The sequence below is a fragment of the Lontra canadensis genome, unplaced genomic scaffold (assembly GCF_010015895.1).
Source record: "Lontra canadensis isolate GAN:19392208 unplaced genomic scaffold, GSC_riverotter_1.0 scaffold65, whole genome shotgun sequence".
Taxonomy (NCBI): domain Eukaryota; kingdom Metazoa; phylum Chordata; class Mammalia; order Carnivora; family Mustelidae; genus Lontra; species Lontra canadensis.
Window position 1 is genome coordinate 696058 of NW_022631059.1, and position 17858 is coordinate 713915.

The 17858-nt window shown below is 65.7% G+C and overlaps 1 protein-coding gene across 3 annotated transcripts; it reads left to right on the top strand.

Moving 5' to 3' along the window:
* The first annotated feature begins 1616 nt into the window (after positions 1 to 1616).
* CHRNA4 (cholinergic receptor nicotinic alpha 4 subunit) lies at positions 1617 to 16245 on the top strand. Of its 3 annotated transcripts, none has more exons than XM_032878802.1 (6): positions 1617 to 1682; positions 4613 to 4764; positions 7518 to 7562; positions 7665 to 7774; positions 11788 to 13156; positions 16025 to 16245. In XM_032878802.1, the coding sequence occupies exons 3-6, from the start codon at positions 7533 to 7535 to the stop codon at positions 16148 to 16150; spliced, it is 1635 nt and encodes a 544-aa protein (XP_032734693.1). In that variant the 5' UTR covers positions 1617 to 1682; positions 4613 to 4764; positions 7518 to 7532; the 3' UTR covers positions 16151 to 16245. The 3 variants fall into 3 exon arrangements, with proteins under 3 accessions (XP_032734693.1, XP_032734691.1, XP_032734692.1); XM_032878800.1 differs by lacking the exon at positions 1617 to 1682 and adding an exon at positions 2946 to 3237; XM_032878801.1 differs by lacking the exons at positions 1617 to 1682; positions 4613 to 4764; positions 7518 to 7562 and having other exon boundaries at positions 7700 to 7774; positions 11924 to 13156.
* Positions 16246 to 17858: the final 1613 nt, after the last annotated feature.

Below are 17858 nucleotides of genomic sequence, written 5' to 3' on the forward strand. Positions count from 1 at the left end.
GAGGTTGGACAGATGTGTGTGAGCATGAGCACGCCAGCCACAGGGCCACGTCCGCCAGAGCCTGGCCCTAGGCACGGGGAGAGACAGGCCTGCCGGCCTCTGCTAGGCTCTCTGGTGGAATTTGCCCATGGGAATGGCCATAGGAGCCACTATCTCGGCCACTCGAGCCCGCCAAGGTGAAGGGCAACAGAAGGTAGAGCTGACTTACCTGGGAGCTCTGCAGGATCTGCTGAGAGCCAGGGGCTCCTCTCCCTGAACAAGTGTGTCACCCCCCCAGCCCCCACCCCCATGGCCATTCCAGCCCCCACTGAAGGCCAGGATGCCAGGTCAGCTCCAAGCACTTGCTGGGGGCTGGGGGCCTGGCTGGACCCTCCTCATGAGTCCTTGGGCCTACATTCCTGCATGCTCCTTCCAGGAAGCCTTCGCGGATTGGTCCAGGCCCCTGTGCACCTCCTTCTCATCTGACCCCAGCCTGACAGTCGCAGGAGCGCCCGAGTCTACCTACCGAGGCCAGAGGAGTGAACTAAATGCTGAGCCTTGAGGGAGCCTCCTCATCCCCAGAGCTGTCATGTTTGCCAGGGGATAATGGCAGGAGGAAAGGACACTTCACCAGCTAGTGATACCTTCCTAGGTGGCCAAATGACTGTAGTGATGACCTCTGCTTCATAGGGTTGCTGAGATAGTTGGAAGAGGCTTCCAGAAGGACCCAGAGCATGGCTGGCCTCTGTTGCGAACAAAGGAGTATAGAATCACGTAGAGATTGTCAAGCAAGGTGTGGCTTGACTTGTTTTGCGACAGCACAGAACAGGGTTTCTTAACACCAGAGGTGAAAACAGGGGCTACAGGCTGTTTCTCCCAGAGCTTGTCACCCTCCCTGGGCCCTTCTCTGAGAGGGGAGGCCCCCACAGGGTCTCAGCCTCCTGTGGCCTGTGTCCTGGGGGAGGAGACGGCTTTTCTTGGTCCTAGTGAGACAGGGGGTCTGCCGAGACGCCTTCCTCCCTCCTTTGCAAGGAGCTAGTGATAGGCCAGGCCTGTTCGCCAGCTTCCGGGTCATCCAGCTCTCCGGTCCCTTGGGGGCCTTCTAGCGCTTCACCCAGAGCTGCTTGGGGAAGGTCCCAGTAAACACCAGAGGAATCCGGAGTCTGGCACTTCTGGGGGCGTGGGAGGGAGGACGGAGGGGTGAGGGTCCTGCCTGTGGAAACAGGACTGGGTCTGTGGGGGTCGTTGGAAGGAGAGCCATGTGCTGGGCTGGGCAGGCCAGGTTTCCCGGAGGGCAGGCTTCTCGGGGCTCCAGGAAATGGCAGACCACGGGGGTGCCACCAGGAGGCCACCTCTGTAGGGACACAGGCCAGTCCTGGGACACGCTCCGCTCAAGGCCTGAAGACAGGTGGGCTGGACTGGAACCCCCCTCCCTGCTGTGTGACCTTGGGCACATGACCTAACCTCTCTGTGCAAGCACCTCCTCACCGGCATGCAGAAGTGGAAAGCGTCCAGGGGGGAGAGCGGAAAGAGCCCAGTTAAAGGGGTGCTGCCAGAGAGCACTCATCCCTGCCCCGACTGGCTCAGGGCCAGGGCCTAGCATTCTGAAAGCTCTGGTGGTAGGACAGCAGTGAGAGAAGCCCCTGGAGGTCTCAAAGCAGGTGTAGGAGGTGTGCAGAGCTCAACCTGGAGCCAGAGGGCAGGTGGGCGGGGGTGGGTGGTGGGGGGGTGGAGGCAGGAGAGATTGGGGGGCAGAGCTCGAGGGAGGCGGGGACAGGAGAGAAGGGGGAGTGGAGGTCAGTTGGGAGGGGCTCTGGGGAGATGGGGGGGGGGTATGGGTTGAGAGAAATGGGGAGGGGTCGGGGCCCTTGGGACTGATGCCTGTCACCCGGGAGCATCCCCGGGGTCTGTCCGGGTGGCGAGAGAGGCAGGGGGCTCCAGACCCACGTTCTGCCCCTTCAAGGGCGCGCGCTAGGCCGGGGAGCTCAGTGAAGTCTGCAGCGTCTTCTCCGCTCCGACCCCGGCCCGAAGTCCCCGCCTGGGGGCTCTGGAAACCCGGCGCCGGGATGGCCGCGGGTGCGTTTCTGCGCAGCCCTCCTCTCACTGCAGACAGGGGTTGTGAACACAAAGCGGCCACTCCCAGCCCTCCTCGGAGCCCCTGCTGCGGGGTCAGCGGCCACCTTGACCCACCCGGGGCAGAGCCCCTGCCAGGGCACCGAGCACGGTCGCGCCAGGCATCCCAGTTGCGGCGGACATGAGGCGTCCGCCGGCGCCACTGGGCGCTTGGTTCTCCAGCCGGCCGGGCCGAGACCCTCCGCCTCCGCCCCCCCCCCCCCCCCCGCCAGTCTCCCGCGCGCGTTCCAGGCCGGAGCGGACGCAGCAGAGCCGTTGCGCCCGGGGCGGGGGCTTTAGGGTTCTCTCCCGGGGAGGGCCGGCCGCGACGCTTGGGCTCCCCCCTGGACGCTTTCCGGTCCGCGGGGGGCAGGCTGGTAGAGGGTGGTCTTTCCGGAGCGCCTCGCGGGGGAAGAAGACGAGGGGCTAGTGGTTTCCCAACTGCGGAGCGGGGCGGGGCTGATGGAGTTAACCAGGCGCGTGCGGGCCGCCGGGGACCCTGGGTGCGCGGTCCCCATCCAGGCAGGCGGTGGGGCGCCAGGACTGGGGACGGGGGTGGAGGTCAGTGTGTCGTGCTCCGAAAACCAGCCCGGCGCCAGGATCCCCCAGTCGTTCGCAGTGACTACGGGCCCCCACCCCTGGCTCTGGCTCGTCCCCAGCCCCGGGGAGGACGAGGGAAACTTTACCCCGGCGCCCGCCCAGCGCAACCTCCGCGCCCCCTCCCGGCTGGTGGTCTGCCCCCCGCCCGACCCGCCCTCCTCCCCTCACGTCCTCGCCCGCTTTCCCCTCCTCCCCCCTTCCCCTCCTCCCCCTCTCCCTCCTCCGTCTCCTCCTCGCCGGCTGGAGGCGGGCAGGTCCGGGCGGGGCCGCGCCGTGGAGCCCACAGCCCCGAGCTCCCGGCCGGGTCGCCGCCGCCGCGCCCCGCGGGAGGAGCGGCGGAACCAGGCCCAGTGGACGGAGCGGCCCGCGCGCCGCGGGGGCATGAAGTTGGGCGCGCGCGGGGCTGGGAGCGGGGGCGCGGCGGAGACGGGAGCCGCCCGCGTCTAGAGCCCGCTCGGTGCGCCATGGAGCTCGGGGGCCCCGGGGCGCCGCCGCCGCCGCTGCTGCCGCCGCTGCTGCTGCTGCTGGGCGCTGGCTTCCTACCCGGTAAGTTTCGGGGCGCTAGACGGGCTCCCTTTCGTCCAGTTCAGGGAGGATTTGGACCTCCGGAGCCAGAGGAGGGGAGGCTCCTGGCTTCGGTCCCGAGCCGCGGGTGCGCGCAACGGGGCAGCCACGGAGGCTCCCCCACCCCAGACGCAAAGGCTGTCCTGCGGTGCGGACTGAGCGGGGCAAGGAAGGAGTTAACTCGCCTGCGAATGCGGGACAGGGGTTTGGGAAGGGGTGGGGGTGGGGGGCTGCTGTTTTGGGAGCTGGACCCAGAAGCTCCAACTTGGGTAGAGAGAGGCGGGGCCCACCTATCTCTGTCTTTATCCATCGGCCAAATTTCCCTGCAGACACCCCCGCGCCTGCTCCTGGTTTAGGGGAGCAGAGGGGTGACTTCCACCCTTGGCCGTGCCCCATCTACACCTTTTCTCCTCCCCCAGACTCACTGGGACAGGAGAAGTCTTAACCCCCTCGACCTCCCCCTCCCCCACCCCCTGGGCAGCCACCCAGCTGTTCATAGGTTGGGGAGGGAATTGCAGCCCCTGGCCTCCGGGTGGGGAGTGGGCTAACCCTTCCCGGGGAAACCGGCCAGGAACCATAAGGTTGGGGGGCCGGTCTGTGGACTCAGAGTGAAGGGACGGTCCCTGAGAGGAGAGGTCTAAGACTGACCCCAGGGTGCTGTGAACCCTCTCACAGCATTCAGTCTAGGACATACAGGCGAGCAGGACTGAGCTGCATGCAGGCAGCGGGCCCCTTGTTCCCTACCCAAGTCCCTTTATGATACAGTGAGCCCAGTGCAGGGGCGTAGGGGAGACAGAGGCCCTCGGCCCACAGACTGCTCGATGGGGCGGGGCGGGATCAGAGCGGCCCCTCCTCGGTAAGCAGAGCGTGTGTTTGGCAGGGGGTCACCCTTGACTCATGGAAGGCCGTCTGTCCACGGCCCCAGGGTGCTGGAGTCAGCAGGGTCTGGTGAGAACTCAGGGCGCTGGCAGCCGTGGGGAGCCAGCTCTCCATCCCCAGGACAGCCTACGCGGCTGTCCTGCTGTCCCGGAGTTCTGAGGGTTACCCTCACCTTGTGCATTGAGGCGAGGTTTCAGGAGCTCAGCGGGTGTTGGAGACAGAAGCCTCCACAGCCAGCTCTTACCCTTTGTTTTTGATTGGGGTTCAGTGCCTGAGGGGTCTGGGAAGGCTTCCCTGAGAAAGCTACACTTCGACCCAGAGGGTAGGAGAGAAACCGAGGCCAGAAGTGGGGCCGGATGTGCAAATGTCCTGAGGTGGCTGGAACTGGAGGAGACCAGGACCTGGTGGGAGGCCCGAGGCGGCAGCCTGGAGGACTGCGCCCTCCGATCCTGAGCCGCACACCTTCCTGTCCCCGCAGCAAGCAGCCCGGTGGAGACGCGGGCCCACGCTGAGGAGCGGCTGCTGAAGACACTCTTCTCCGGCTACAACAAGTGGTCCCGGCCCGTGGCCAACATCTCGGATGTGGTTCTGGTCCACTTCGGGCTGTCCATCGCCCAGCTCATTGATGTGGTAGGTGCCCAGGGTGGGGTGCGGGGAGCTCTGAGCCTTGGCCCATGACACACACAGCCTCAGAGGCTCCTGCTGGAGGGAGCAGGCCCCATCCGAGGGCAGGCTGCAGAGCTGGGGGAGCCTGGAGGGGTGGGGAGGCTGCCATCGGCCCTCCCAGAGCCCAGAGGACAGGGAGGCCGCCCCCGTGGGAAAACCCAGATGCCGGATTTTCACGAGCTCAGGGCTGTCTCCTTCAGGAGCAAAGAGCTGAAAATGCCTCTGTGGAGTCCCAGCTTTGGCCGGGCCAGGAGGGGCCTCGGGAGCTTGGTTCATGCCTGTGAGGAGGTCCCAGGCCTGCTGGGTGGGGGAGGGCCCAAGTCGTCCACACTAGGGTCCAGTCAGCCCTGGTTGCTGGGAGGGAGGTGGAATTCATCCGACTGTGGGAGGCTGTAGATCTCTCCAAATGCCCACCCCACTCCCCTGCCAGGATCCCAGGCTTGAGTCTGCTCTAGGAGTGGGGGAGCTGCCCGGGATGGGGCGTGGGGGCCCAGACGCCAGACGCTGCTGCACACAGCCACTGCCCGTGACCCCCGGAGTTTCCACCTGTGAAATGTGCTGTCAGGTCCGAGGGAAAGCTTCGGGGGAGCTTTGGGAGGTGGGAGGGACATATGTGCACGGGGGCACTGGTCAGTCTCCTCTGTCCTCGTTCACCTTCAGGTGTCCTGGAACCGGGCCTTGGGTTGTCCCCCCAAGTGCTCCCAGTGCTCCTGGAGGCTTGCTAGCAGAGGTGCGCGGTGGCAGCCCTGGGGGCCTGCGGGGGTCCGCATCAGCACACTGTCTGGCCTTCCTGGGCTTCTTAGGATTGCTCACTGCTGGACATGCTCGCATGACCCATGGCCCAGGAGGCTGAGGCTGGGAGCACATAGGCTCTGGTGCCATGACGAGGGCCATGCCCAAGGCCCTGAGGCCACAGCGGGTGGGGGAGAGAGGCTCCCAGGCTCGGCATTCAGCCCCGGACACGCCTGCACAGGTGTGTGTGCGGACGAGGGCCCCTGCTGATGTCCTGGGCAGTGGTCTGAGGTTGGCAGCCATGTGTACGGGCAGAAGGAGCCGCGTGCCCGGTCTGCGCTCTGCCCTTCCCTCTCCGGGGCTCACTGTCGGGGGGTGTGTTCCCGTGTGCAAGCTCACACAGGCAGGGGAGCCCAAGGCGTCCTGGGGCTTCCTGGGCCCTGCCCCTCAAAGCTCATTCTGAGCCTGGGGAGGCAGGGGTGGGGTTGGAGGGGGCAGGAAAGGCTGTGGCCAGCAGGGGTGTGGTGGGCAGCAGCACGGGGCAGGACTGGGTTGTGGAGGTCACTGTGTGTCCAGCACCAGCCGCAGGGCCAGCTCAGGTCATGTTTACTCCTTGGCATCCTTTGGGGGTTGGCCCGCCCTCAGTGGCCCCGGGGAGAGCAGGACCAAGGGCAGTGCCTGGCAGCGGCGAGAGGCCTGGTTCCCTCTCCCTGAACTAGCCAATGGGCAGCTCGTCTCCTGGGGGAGGCAGGAGGGGAGCTGCCCAGGCCTGTGCCTTTGGGGCACGAGACGCCTCCCTGACCCAGTGTTGGCACAGGGTCCCCCCTGCTCGAGGACCCCGTGGATGTCTTTGGCTTCAGTGGGTTTTGCCAATGGCCTGTGTGTTCCTGGTCCGAGGTGGCTGAGGGGAAAGGTTAGGCCACATCGGGGTCAGATGCTGCCCCCAGCCCTGTCTAGCTCCCCTCTCCTCAGGGGCAGGGCCCCGCCTGCCGGACCCCACGGGCAGCCTGCACTCTGAGGAAGCCTTCCCGTCCGTGGCTCAGGGCTCCTCCCCAAACCTTAGGCAAAGCGTGCGCAGAGGCGTGCCCCCTCTCAGGACGGTACCGGGGGACTGGGCTGTGGCTGTGGCTCCCAGAGGCTGGTGGGATGTGAGGACGCTGGGTCTTCCTGTCCCCACAGACCCCTGTGTCCCCTCCTGGAATGTGATGCCCTTCTCCAAAAGGCTCCAGCACGTCCTGCCGGCTGACTGCCCAGGGGACCTGTCTGTTTGGGTTCCCAGGGGAAATGTCAGCTGGCCTGTCCTCGTGAACCAGTAGGGGAGAAAGGAGGTGGGGTGGTTCTGGGGATGATGGCTGGAAAGGGCTTCACGGGGTGCATGGTCCAGCCTCCTCACTGGACAGGTGAACATACAGTGACCTTGGGATGGAACCAACTAGGTCTCCTGCTCCCACCTCCCCTGTTCCAGCCCCTTACCTGTCCATCTCAAGGTGCTGAGACCCTGGTCCTAAAGGTGCAGTCAGTCCCCAGCCCAGGGAGTGAGTGGGACCTTGTGCACACCTGCGCAAGCCTGTGGACAGGCTGCTGTGACCAGCCGGGAGGGTTGACGCAGGTTGGCGGGGGACCCGGGAGGAGGTTCTCCTCCAGCAGCCTGGGAGCCCCCGGACATCCCACATACCTGGCGCTGGCCACCTGCCAAGTCAGACCAGCTTTGTCCCCATGCTCCTTCAGGAGAGGTTCAGGGCCATGTCCCCATCTAATACCCTCAGGCTGACCACCCTGGCCTTGGTTGCCTCTGGGGATGAGGTCCTCTCTCCTCCCTGAGGTTACCTGCTCCCCATGTCCATCTCAGGCCTGTCTTCGTGGGCAAGGAAACTCAGGGCTAAGAGAGAGCGAGGGAGAGACACATACACATGCGCGCACACACACGTTCAAACACAAGTCCGTCCCCCAGGAGGTCATAGCTGTCCTTCTCCTTTGTGTCCCAGGATGAGAAGAACCAGATGATGACAACCAATGTGTGGGTGAAGCAGGTGAGTGAGAGGGGAGTCCGCCACCCCTGGGTCCTCCCCCTGCTCCGTGCCCTCCTCGCCCTCACTCACCGGCTGTGGCTTCCTCCTCCCTCCCTGGCCCAGGAATGGCATGACTATAAGCTGCGTTGGGACCCCGCGGACTACGAGAACGTCACCTCCATCCGCATTCCTTCTGAGCTCATCTGGCGGCCGGACATTGTCCTCTACAACAAGTGAGCCCCGGGAGGTCAGCGGGCAGGGGCGGCGGGCACCTGTGTCCAGGTGTGAGTGACCCAGGGGGTCCGGACGTGAGCAGGAGGTAGGGGCCTGTGTGTGCCTGTCCTTGGGAGCCAGTGCCGAAGCCTCTGGGAGGCAGAGGAGGGAACAGAGGCGGGGGCGGAGGGTCCAGGGGGTGAGCAAAGCGGGGGACAGGGGCCCCAGGTGCAGCGTGGGTCCGTCCCCACTTGGACTAGCCAGCCCCGTGCAGGCATCAGTCCCTCTCCCCACAAGGGCAAGGGGACCTGGGCCTAGAGCAGCTCTCATGTTTTCGGGATCAGCCCCTGACTGGGCAGGAAGCCCCCAGACTCCTCACCCCATTCCTGCCCCATTCCTGCCCGCTGCCCTGGGCCTTTTCGTGCCTCTGCTCCTGGGCGCTCGGCCCCTCCCCAGCCCCGATGCCATCACAGTCCCGAGCCAGCAGCCTCTGGGGCCGGACGCCGCCCTAGGTCTGCTCATGGACGCCATCACTGAGCTGGAAGCCAGTGTTTGCAAGGCTTGGCGGTGGCAGAGATCAGGGTCCCAGCTGTCCTTAGGCGGGACCCTTGCTGGGGGCCCCTGAGCCCGGGGCAGCCTGACGTCCTCCTGTGTCCCCACGTCACTGCCGGGTCCCGGCTGGGCAGCGGATTCCCAGCCTTAGGCTCAGCCGTGCCGCAGCTCCCACAGTGTTTACAGATGAAGCGAAGGAAGCACTTAGCTCCCTGCGGACCCTGCACTCCCCACTGTCAGACCCCGATGGGCTGTGGTACAAAGCCCCTTCCAGGGCCCCGGGCACTGGGCCTGACCTATAAAACGTTGTTATTTGACTAAGGACGATTGGGCTCCTCTTCCAACTTAATTGATTCCAGTAATGGCAGCGGGAAGAGCTTGACGGTGTTCAGGGATGCATTAGGGGGTGTCGGCTCCGCCAGCGGGAACCGGTGCTGCTGCTCTGCCCGCGGGGCAGGATCCCTGCTCTCCACAGCCAGCCCCGACTGAGCCACCAGCCCGGGGTTCCCTGGCCGCCCTGGCCTTCCTGGGGTCCGCACCCGGCTCCCCATGACCCCACCGAGCTCGTGTCCGGGGCTGTTTGATTCAGAGAACGTGTTGTCCGCTTCCTGGAACCCAGGGGAGCGTTCGTGTTGTGGGGACAGCTCTGTCCTCCCTGGGCAGGATGGTGCCAGCTGAGAAGCAGCTCTGGGGATTGCAGACCCCCCAGGACTGCGGCCTGGGAGATCGGGGCCGCTGCCTCAAAGTCTCTCCTCTCTCCTCTTCCAGGTCCCAGGGGAGGGGAGGAGGACCCTGGCCTCTCTGTGGGGCTGTGGTCGGCATAGAGGCTCTTTCAGGATGGGGCCGCGGGTGGCTGATGCTGGCCAGAGCGGTGTGCCCTGGAGTGGGCAGGTGGTCCGCCTGGGCTACTGGGCGAGGGCGGAGATGGGGGCAGCTTTTCTGATAGCTTTGGGGAGCCCTGCCTGGGAGGCTGTGTTGTCCACTTGGGGGCTTCTTCGTGGTAGCGTTTGGAGCGGAGGCCTCTCCCCCACACGGATGGGGATTCACGGGGCCCGCTGCTCTGCTCTGCTGGGGTCACAGCACCACGGGGCGAGGCCAGAGCGTGCTCTGACTGTTGGGTCCCAACATCCGTCCGGAGCCCCGTGGCTTCCTGGAGGTGGGACATGGGGTGGGATGTGGGGCAGTGCTTCCTCTCCCCTGCATGGGGCTGCGCCCTTCACACCTGGGGGACCTGAGGCCGGGTTAGGGGAGGAGTTGGGACCCCGCTCAGCTGCCTTCTGAGAGTCTCTGCCTCCTCGAGACCTGGGCCGTGGAAGTGAGAGTCTGCCCACGGGGACCGCGTCTGCCCGCAGGTCCAGACCCTATGTCCCAAGGGGGACGTCCTCCTGGGAGGGGCTCCGGGATCTGAGCCAGATCTGCGCCGGGCAAGAACACAGCAGCCCCTAGGCTGGGGGCACAGGGTGGGGTTGTGCGCAGCCACGCGGGGCCGCGGGCTGTGCACCGGGAGAAGACTTGGACCCTGTTTGTGAGCATCAAAACCCGGAGGTCTGACACACATTCCCAGCCCTGGGGCTGCTTTCCGTGAACTTCTGGAACATTCCCTGTACTTCCTGGGGGGTCAGGACCACCCGGGCTCCTGCCGCTGACCAGAGCCTCAAACCTGCCTGCAGAGTGTTTCTGAGCCGTGTTTGCATGTGTGCTTGGTGCCTCCGAGGACGGGGCTCTGGGCTGTAGATCGAGGTTGCTGAGGGAGGACAGCCCGGGCCATCCTGCCCCGGAGAAAGCCGCTGTCCCCCGCTGGAGTCTAGGCCTTGGGTCCCACGTGCAGACCCCCAGCACTCTCCCGGTGGGTGCGTTTGTGGGTCTCCACCTGCTGCTGACCTAGACGTTGGCCCGGAAGGGCGCCTAGAGATCGTAGGACAGGACTGGCACCACCTGAGACCATCGAGGGCCTCGGAGCTGGATGTCTGGGGGCTTTAGGCCCTGGTGGGTGTGGGCAGGCACAAAGGCCACGCTCTGAGCCCATGGCGGGGCACCTGACTCAGCCCATGGCGGGTGGCTTCTCTGACTCAACTGCTGTGTCAGCACGTTGTGCGGTGACCCTGTCCGCAGGGTCACGGTAGCATGGGGCCCATGGGTGCTGTCCCTGGGGCTCCGTGTGGCCATGGGGAGGATGGGGCCGGCCACTGCCACCATCTGTCCGTAGAGTGGACAGCCCAGCCTGGGGGGAAACTGAGGCCTGGAGAGCAGTATGCACGCAGTTCAGGCTGCACCTGCTGGGGACCTGCACCGGCATCCAGGGCCTTCCATCAGCATCCAGAGCAGGGCCAACGCCAGGAGCTGCTGAGGGCTCAGGGTGGGGGCTGCTAGCCAGTGTCCCCGGGCTCCCATGGGCACGCTGCCTCACTCCACAGGGCACCAACGTGGCGCACCCCACGTGCGTGCATCCTTGTGGAGACACCAGGGCGGACATCGCTGTCTGGGAGTCCAGGGCCAGAGCCTGGACTTTGAGGCCAGCGGCTCCTCGTTCTTTCACCCGCCCGGCCATGGACAGGTGCTAACACTCTTGAGGCTGAGGGCAAGGCCGGAGGACAGATGGTCAGGGGTGGGCCCTGTCCCCTCCTGCTCAGGCGGCCTGGGGTCCTCACCTGGGCAGGAAGGGGCATTCGTGCCTATGAGTCGGGGTAACGGAGAGAAAGCACTAACGTGCTCAGTGGTATCGGCACACCCCGTTCTTGGCAGGAGACAGTGGCTGGGCAGGCCCTCACCCCAAGTTTGGCCTGTCCCCCAGGGTCACCTGCAGGGGACTCGGCTTGGTCCCAGGAGGCCTTGCAGAGTTCCGTGGTGTGGTGCCTGGCAGCCAGTGTCACGCCCGTGCCCTTGTCCTTAGGGTGAGGACGGCCAGGTGCGCAGTGATGGGCCCAGTAGGGGCTGCTTGGCCCTCAGTTCGCCTGTGTGCGGATCTGTGCAGGGTATGAGTGGGAGCCGGGACCGTCCGTCCCCTCCGCCCTCTGCTGTGGGCCCAGGGGCAGGAGAGCATGGGCCTCTGTTCTTCAGGATCAGGCCCCACTTGCCTTCACACCACAGACAGGAGCTCTCTGACCGGGGACCCCTGCAGGGACATGATCCCCTCCAGGCAGCCCGCTCACTCCCAGCACGGACGGCACACAGCTGCAGGACCGAGACGGACCTGGTGCCCCTCTCCCTGGTGCTGGCAGATGCAGGACCCTAGTCCCTGCCGTACCTGCCAGGTGATGGCCGTCGTCACCAAGAAGCGTGCGTGTCAGGCCCGGCGTGGGCCGCTTGGAGGTCCTCCCAGCCACACGTCCCGCAGGGTAGGCGCCCTAAGCTAAGGCAGATGAGTGATGCGGCCGGTGCCCGGCCGGGCCGCCTGCCCCTCTCTGCTCACCCGTGAGGCCAGACGCGCCAGAGCGCCGGGCCGCGGTTCTGGGGGATCTCACGCCCCTCTCTCCCCGCACAGTGCGGACGGGGACTTCGCGATCACCCACCTGACCAAGGCCCACCTCTTCCACGACGGGCGGGTCCAGTGGACGCCCCCTGCCATCTACAAGAGCTCGTGCAGCATCGATGTCACCTTCTTCCCGTTCGACCAGCAGAACTGCACCATGAAGTTTGGCTCCTGGACGTACGACAAGGCCAAGATCGACCTGGTGAGCATGCACAGCCGTGTGGACCAGCTGGACCTGTGGGAGAGCGGCGAGTGGGTCATCGTGGACGCGGTGGGCACCTACAACACGCGCAAGTACGAGTGCTGCGCGGAGGTGTACCCCGACATCACCTACGCCTTTGTCATCCGCCGCCTGCCGCTCTTCTACACCATCAACCTCATCGTGCCCTGCCTGCTCATCTCCTGCCTCACCGTGCTGGTCTTCTACCTGCCGTCCGAGTGCGGCGAGAAGATCACACTCTGCATCTCCGTGCTGCTCTCGCTCACCGTGTTTCTCCTGCTCATCACCGAGATCATCCCGTCCACCTCGCTGGTCATCCCGCTCATCGGCGAGTACCTACTGTTCACGATGGTCTTCGTCACGCTGTCCATCGTCATCACCGTCTTCGTGCTCAACGTGCACCACCGCTCCCCGCGCACGCACACCATGCCCGCCTGGGTGCGCCGGGTCTTCCTGGACGTGGTGCCCCGCCTGCTGCTCATGAAGCGGCCGTCCGTGGTCAAGGACAACTGCAGGCGGCTCATCGAGTCCATGCACAAGGTGGCCAGCGCCCCCGGCTTCTGGCCCGAGCCCGAGGGGGAGCCCGGCGACGTGGGTGGAGAGCGGAGCCGGGGCCCCTCGCGCTCCACGTCCTTCCGCAGCCCCCGGGACGAGCCGGCCGAGCCCCAGCCAGCCTGCGCGTCGCCCTCAGACCAGGTCCCTGCGCCGCAGCCCTCGGAGGCTGACCCCGGGAGCCCCTGTCCCTCGCCCAACTCCTGCCGCCCACCCGCCAGCACCCGGGCCCCGGGGCTCACCGAAGCCCGGTCCCTGAGCGTCCAGCACGTGTCCAGCGCGGCTGAAAGGGTGGAGGGCGGCGTTCGGTGCCGGTCTTGGAGCATCCAGGGCTGTGCTCCCCAAGACGAGGCTGCCTCCCCGGCCGGGGGCCCCGTGACCAGCTCCCCGGCCTTCCCGAAGGCCAGCACCACCGAGCTCCTGCCCCCAGACCAGCCGTCTCCGTGCAGGTGCAGGTGCAGGAAGGAGCCGTCCCCAAATGCTGTGCGCAAAACCTGTGGCACCCGAGTGCCGGTCCGGCACCTGCCCCTGTCTCCGGCCCTGACGCGGGCGGTGGAGGGCGTCCAGTACATTGCTGACCATCTGAAAGCCGAGGACACGGACTTCTCGGTGAGTTTCTGCCCGCGGCTGGGCATGCTCTGGCCGCTCCCTTCCCTCCCTGGAGGACGGGGTGGCTGGTGAAAAATCCAGAATCCAGGCCCCAGACCTGGGCCGCTGAACTCCGCGGGACATGCAGCCCCATCCCACCCCCACGCTCTCTGCCCGAGCGCCTGGTTCTGGCAGGTGACAGGAGTGGAGAGTGAGAGCGTACCACAGGGGTGTCCTCTGTGTCGTCTGGGAGGCGGGAGCCCACAGGCGGCAGGGAGGCCTTGCCCGGGAAGTCTGGGCCCTACTGCTGGCCCCTGGGAAGGCCCAGGAGTCGGGCCAGGAGAGGGCCTCTGGCGGGGGGCCTGGGGGGCGCTGGGCCCCGGTGCAGGAGTGACTGAAAGGAGGCCTGATGGGGAGGCGAGGGTTGGGGTTTGGGGCACAGCCCTGCCATCTGTCAAGCAGGGAGAAAGAACAGGGAGTGGTGGGTGTCTGGGCAGTAATGCTTGCCCAGCCTCAGGGACCTGGGGACCCGGGAGCCGGTCCTCCTGTGGGGGCTTCTCGGTCACCAGCAGGGATCAAAGGAGCCCGGACAGTGTCCCCAATCTCCCTGCTGAGTGTCAGTCCCAAAGGCTGAGCCAGGAGCTCCTGTTCTTCCCGGTTCCTGGAGGAAAGGTCACCAGACAGTGGGCAGTGGGCCCGGGGACTGCCTGCCACTAAGGGAACGTCTTCCTTCCTTCTGCTGATGTTTGCCGATCACGGGGTTGCGGTGGGGATGGGGGCCCCAAGGGCCAGGATTCCCAGTGCAGACTTGGCGGACACTCAGGTCCCCATGGAGCCAGGAGGGAGGGAGGGGCGTCTACCAGGGTCCAGGCTGACGGGGGACCCTCAGGTCAGAGCACGGGCAGAAGTGGGGGTGGGGGCTGTCTGCCCTCCTCAGTCTGCGGGACCATCCCTTGCTGGCAGCCTGGGCCTGGCAGCTGTCCTGTGGCATTGACCTTGCCCTTGCCAGCTGTGTCCTGCCCGGTGATGCCCACTGCTGCTGCTGCTGTGGACACGGCTCCTCCTCGTCCTTGCCTGCACCTCGGGTCATGGCCCCGATTATGTGGGGGGACACGTGTGGCCCCAGGACCACCGGGCCTGTGGCTGAGCGAGCCTTGGACGGGAAGGGGGCCCTGGGCCCACGCAACACTGAGTAGGACCTGAGAGTAGGACCCCCTGTGGAATCTCAGACTGGGAAGCCATTCGGGAGGTTTCCGGAAGCTTCTGCCTGGGAGACCCTGCTCCTGGGACCCCATTTAGCCGCAGCAGACAGGTCCCTGATTCGACGTGTAGGTCTGAGCCCTGCCAAGAAGGGACAAACGCCCTTAGGGGTGTGCAGAGTCCTGACTCTGACAGGCTCTGGCGGCCGTGCGCACCTGTCCGGTGTGGTCCCAGCCCCACTCTTGTCTGTGTGGTGAGATGGACCACCGCGACCTGGTTCTGGCTTTGGAGTGACGCCAGGCTCTGGGGGGCCCAACTGCCTTGACGCGGGTGGACCTTGGATGCTCTGGGCGGCTTTGTCCTCGAGGCCTTTCATCCTCAGGATGGGGGACGCGCTCAGGGGGATCAAAGACGAAGCGGGGAAAGAGGCCGCGGGCCACTGCTCAGCCTTCCTGGAACGAAGGGTCCTGGAGGGACTTTTTATTTATAAGTGACCTTGTTCGCTCCCCAGTTTCGGTTTGGTTTAAAACCGTTTAAAACCATCAGGGTGTCTCTGAGTACTTGGGAAATCAGAGCAGAGAATGGCAGTGGAAAGCTCTCTGTACCCTTGACACCCCCACCCGGGCGTGCTGGGCTTGCCCCCGCCTTGGCCGTCCTGCCTCGGTGCCCGGCTGGCCGGAGCCTGGGGGCCACACCCTTTCCTGTCCCTCAGACATGGACGGGCTGCCCACCCAGAACGAGCTAGTGGCCACAGGCTCCACGCCGAGCCTGTGCCCTGGGGGAGGCAGAGGAGTGGGGTCGGGAGTTGGGACGGCAGTGTGGCCGGCCTGGGCTGGGAGCTGGGATGTGTTACTGAGGCTGTCCCCTGCTGTCCTGTCCTGTGGGGTCCCCATCTACATGTGGACGGACCCAATGCCTTTCTTCAGGCGGGTGACCACAGGGGACATGGGCCCCGCCCGCCCTCTGGCCTTGGGGTGCAGGCCCCCACCTCCAGCCGGGACCTCTTCCGCACCCTGAAGGGCCCTGTGCTCCTGGCAGCTCTGCCACTTGGAGTCAGCCCGCTGCGCCCAGGTCTGTGGCTGCCTTGAGGGGCTTCAGGGACAGAGCTAAGAGACCCCGCTGACCCAGGACGGCAGCTGGCCTGTGAGATCTGGCCCTGGGGCAGGGTGGGCAGGAACAGAGGGCAGTGGGGCCTCAGCCGTCGCTGCCTGGGTGCCAGCCGCTGTGACGTCCCCTCCAGGATGGTCCTGGCCCTGAATAGCCGAGGGGTGGCCGCCCCATCTGGGCCCTCGGTCCTCACCTGCATGAGGGTGTGCTTGACGGCCCGTGTCACCCAGCTTAGTGAAGCAAGAGCGGACGTCCCTGGGAAGCAGCCCAGACCCCCGTGTCCCCACAGGCCCTCTCCGTTTCCCCCTCCCTGGCACTGGGGGTCCTTGCAAGCCTCTCGCGGTAGCTTTGCTGCTGCCCCACCCTTAGAGGGTGTTGACCCTGGGGCAGCGCTCAGAGGTCACGTGTCTGAGCCCCTCCTGCCGGGCACCTTGGGGCAGGTGGTCACCTCGCGTGGCGGCCTTGGCATCGAGGGTCACAAAGAACCTGCCCCCCAGGAAGCTTCATGTTCTGGAAGGTGATCGTGGCCTGAAGGCCCAAGGGCAGTGGGCCAGGCGTGAGCACGCGTGTCTGTGTTTGCAGGTGAAGGAGGACTGGAAGTACGTGGCCATGGTCATCGACCGCATCTTCCTCTGGGTGTTCATCATCGTCTGCTTGCTGGGCACCGCGGGCCTCTTCCTGCCACCCTGGCTGGCCGGCATGATCTAGCAGGGAGGGCCCTGGCACCTGCGGGATGCCCACGGCACCCCTGGGCCTCTCGCCGGGGCCTGTGCCTGGCCGTCCGAGGGACTCCTACATTCTCCTGCCATTTGCCAAATCGTTCCCATGTTTTCTGTTGACTGCAAGGTGGCCTTGGGAAGGGCCGCCGCCTCTGGGGGAGCTGGTGCTGACAGGGTCGTGCTGAGACATCCAGGGGGGCAGCCAGGCCAGAAAGGACCGCGGGTAAATGCCTGTTCTCGTCTGGAGGGCAGGGTCACCGCCCGCATCTTATTAAAGTTTATCTGGACTGCGGTGACACATCGGCTTCCTGCCAGGACACGCGTCTGACCACTCAGGAGGAGGCCTGGTGGTCCCACCCATCCCAGGGCCATGACCTCCGGACCCGCTCAGCGCCACATGCCCCTCGTCCCTGTGGGATCGTGGAGGCACCCTCCGGCGGGCTGCAGACTCAACGCTCACTTGCCAGGGTGGGCCCAAGCGGGAATTTTCTTGTTTCTTTTTCTTCTGGGTAAATTCATGTTAGTGCAAGTCTTGTGCCTGAGGGCTTGAGGATGGTGTTGGGCTGGGCCTGCTTGCAGCCGAGTCCACAGACAGGTGCCGCACGGTGAGGGCACCCTTGGCCCCAGGGAGTCTGGACGTCTGTCTTGCTGAGGTCCTGGGATGTCCTGAGTCCCAGCAGGCACTGGGAGTTCGTCTGGGCCCCGGAGCAGCATCCAGACCAGGGGCTCTGGCCCTTGTCCAGGTTCTCCCTGACCTCCCGTGGGACCCCCTCTGGTCACAGCCCCTTGGGACACCCTGTCTAAAGCACAGACGTGGTCGACATGTGAGGGGTGTCTGCGGGTAGCTCAGCCAGGCTGACTCCGGGGCCCCCTAGAGTGTGGTCCCTGGGGCTGGCGTAGGGGTAGGGGACCAGCACAGCCCAGGAGGCCCGGGGCCCCGGCCTGGGGAACCTGGTGTCATCCTCTGCGAGGCCGCCCTCACAGTGCCCCCGTCCTCCTGGGGGTGGTGTGGGGGCGGGCATGTGCTGCCCCCTGAGTTCTCCCTGAATCTCCAGAGCCCCTGGGCCATGAGCGCCAGGGAAGGGCGTAAGGACGACGTTCACAGAGGATAAGGCCCAGGAGGCTAAGGAGCCTGTGCCCCTACTGACAGTCAAAATCCCGCCTCCCCAGAGCCCTTTACTTCAGGGGTGCCACGGGGCAGGTAGGAGCTGCCTGGGTCAGGAGAGGGGAGCGCAGAGTGACCAAGCACCTGGTGGGCCTTGCCGCTGCCTGGCCCGATCGCTGGTGCCCATCAGCAGCGACGCTGGGGTGGATGAGAGGGCAGTAGGGTGCCCTCCCCCTCCCCTGGGGCCCCCATCTGTGACACAGGACCCCGACCAGGGCCTGGCCGGTCCCCGTGCTCAGGAGTGGGATGCAAAGACCCAGGGTCTAAGTCCAGGCTTTTGGGGCCCCATTGGGCCTGCTGTGACCTGCAGCTGCGTCCTGGGGCAGCCGTCCCTGTGTGACGGGCAGGAGACAGATTCAGATGTGAGCGCCCAGTCTACGTAAGCGGGTCCAGCCGTGCCGTGGTCATGGGGAGGCCCCCGGTGCTGGCCCAGCGTGGATACTGTTTTCTGGGTCGGGAGAGAACACCAAGTGGCTGGCGCCAAGACTCTCTCCGGTCCCCTTCTTGGTTTTGGTTACTGTGCTCTAAGACT

Bases quoted from the DNA above. Each gene is read 5' to 3' on its own strand.
- CHRNA4 (XM_032878800.1), top strand. From the start codon at position 3,156: ATGGAGCTCGGGGGCCCCGGGGCGCCGCCGCCGCCGCTGCTGCCGCCG. The intron at 3,238-4,612 runs GTAAGTTTCGGG...CTGTCCCCGCAG, and splicing joins GGGCGCTGGCTTCCTACCCG to CAAGCAGCCCGGTGGAGACG. The intron at 4,765-7,517 runs GTAGGTGCCCAG...TTTGTGTCCCAG, and splicing joins TCGCCCAGCTCATTGATGTG to GATGAGAAGAACCAGATGAT.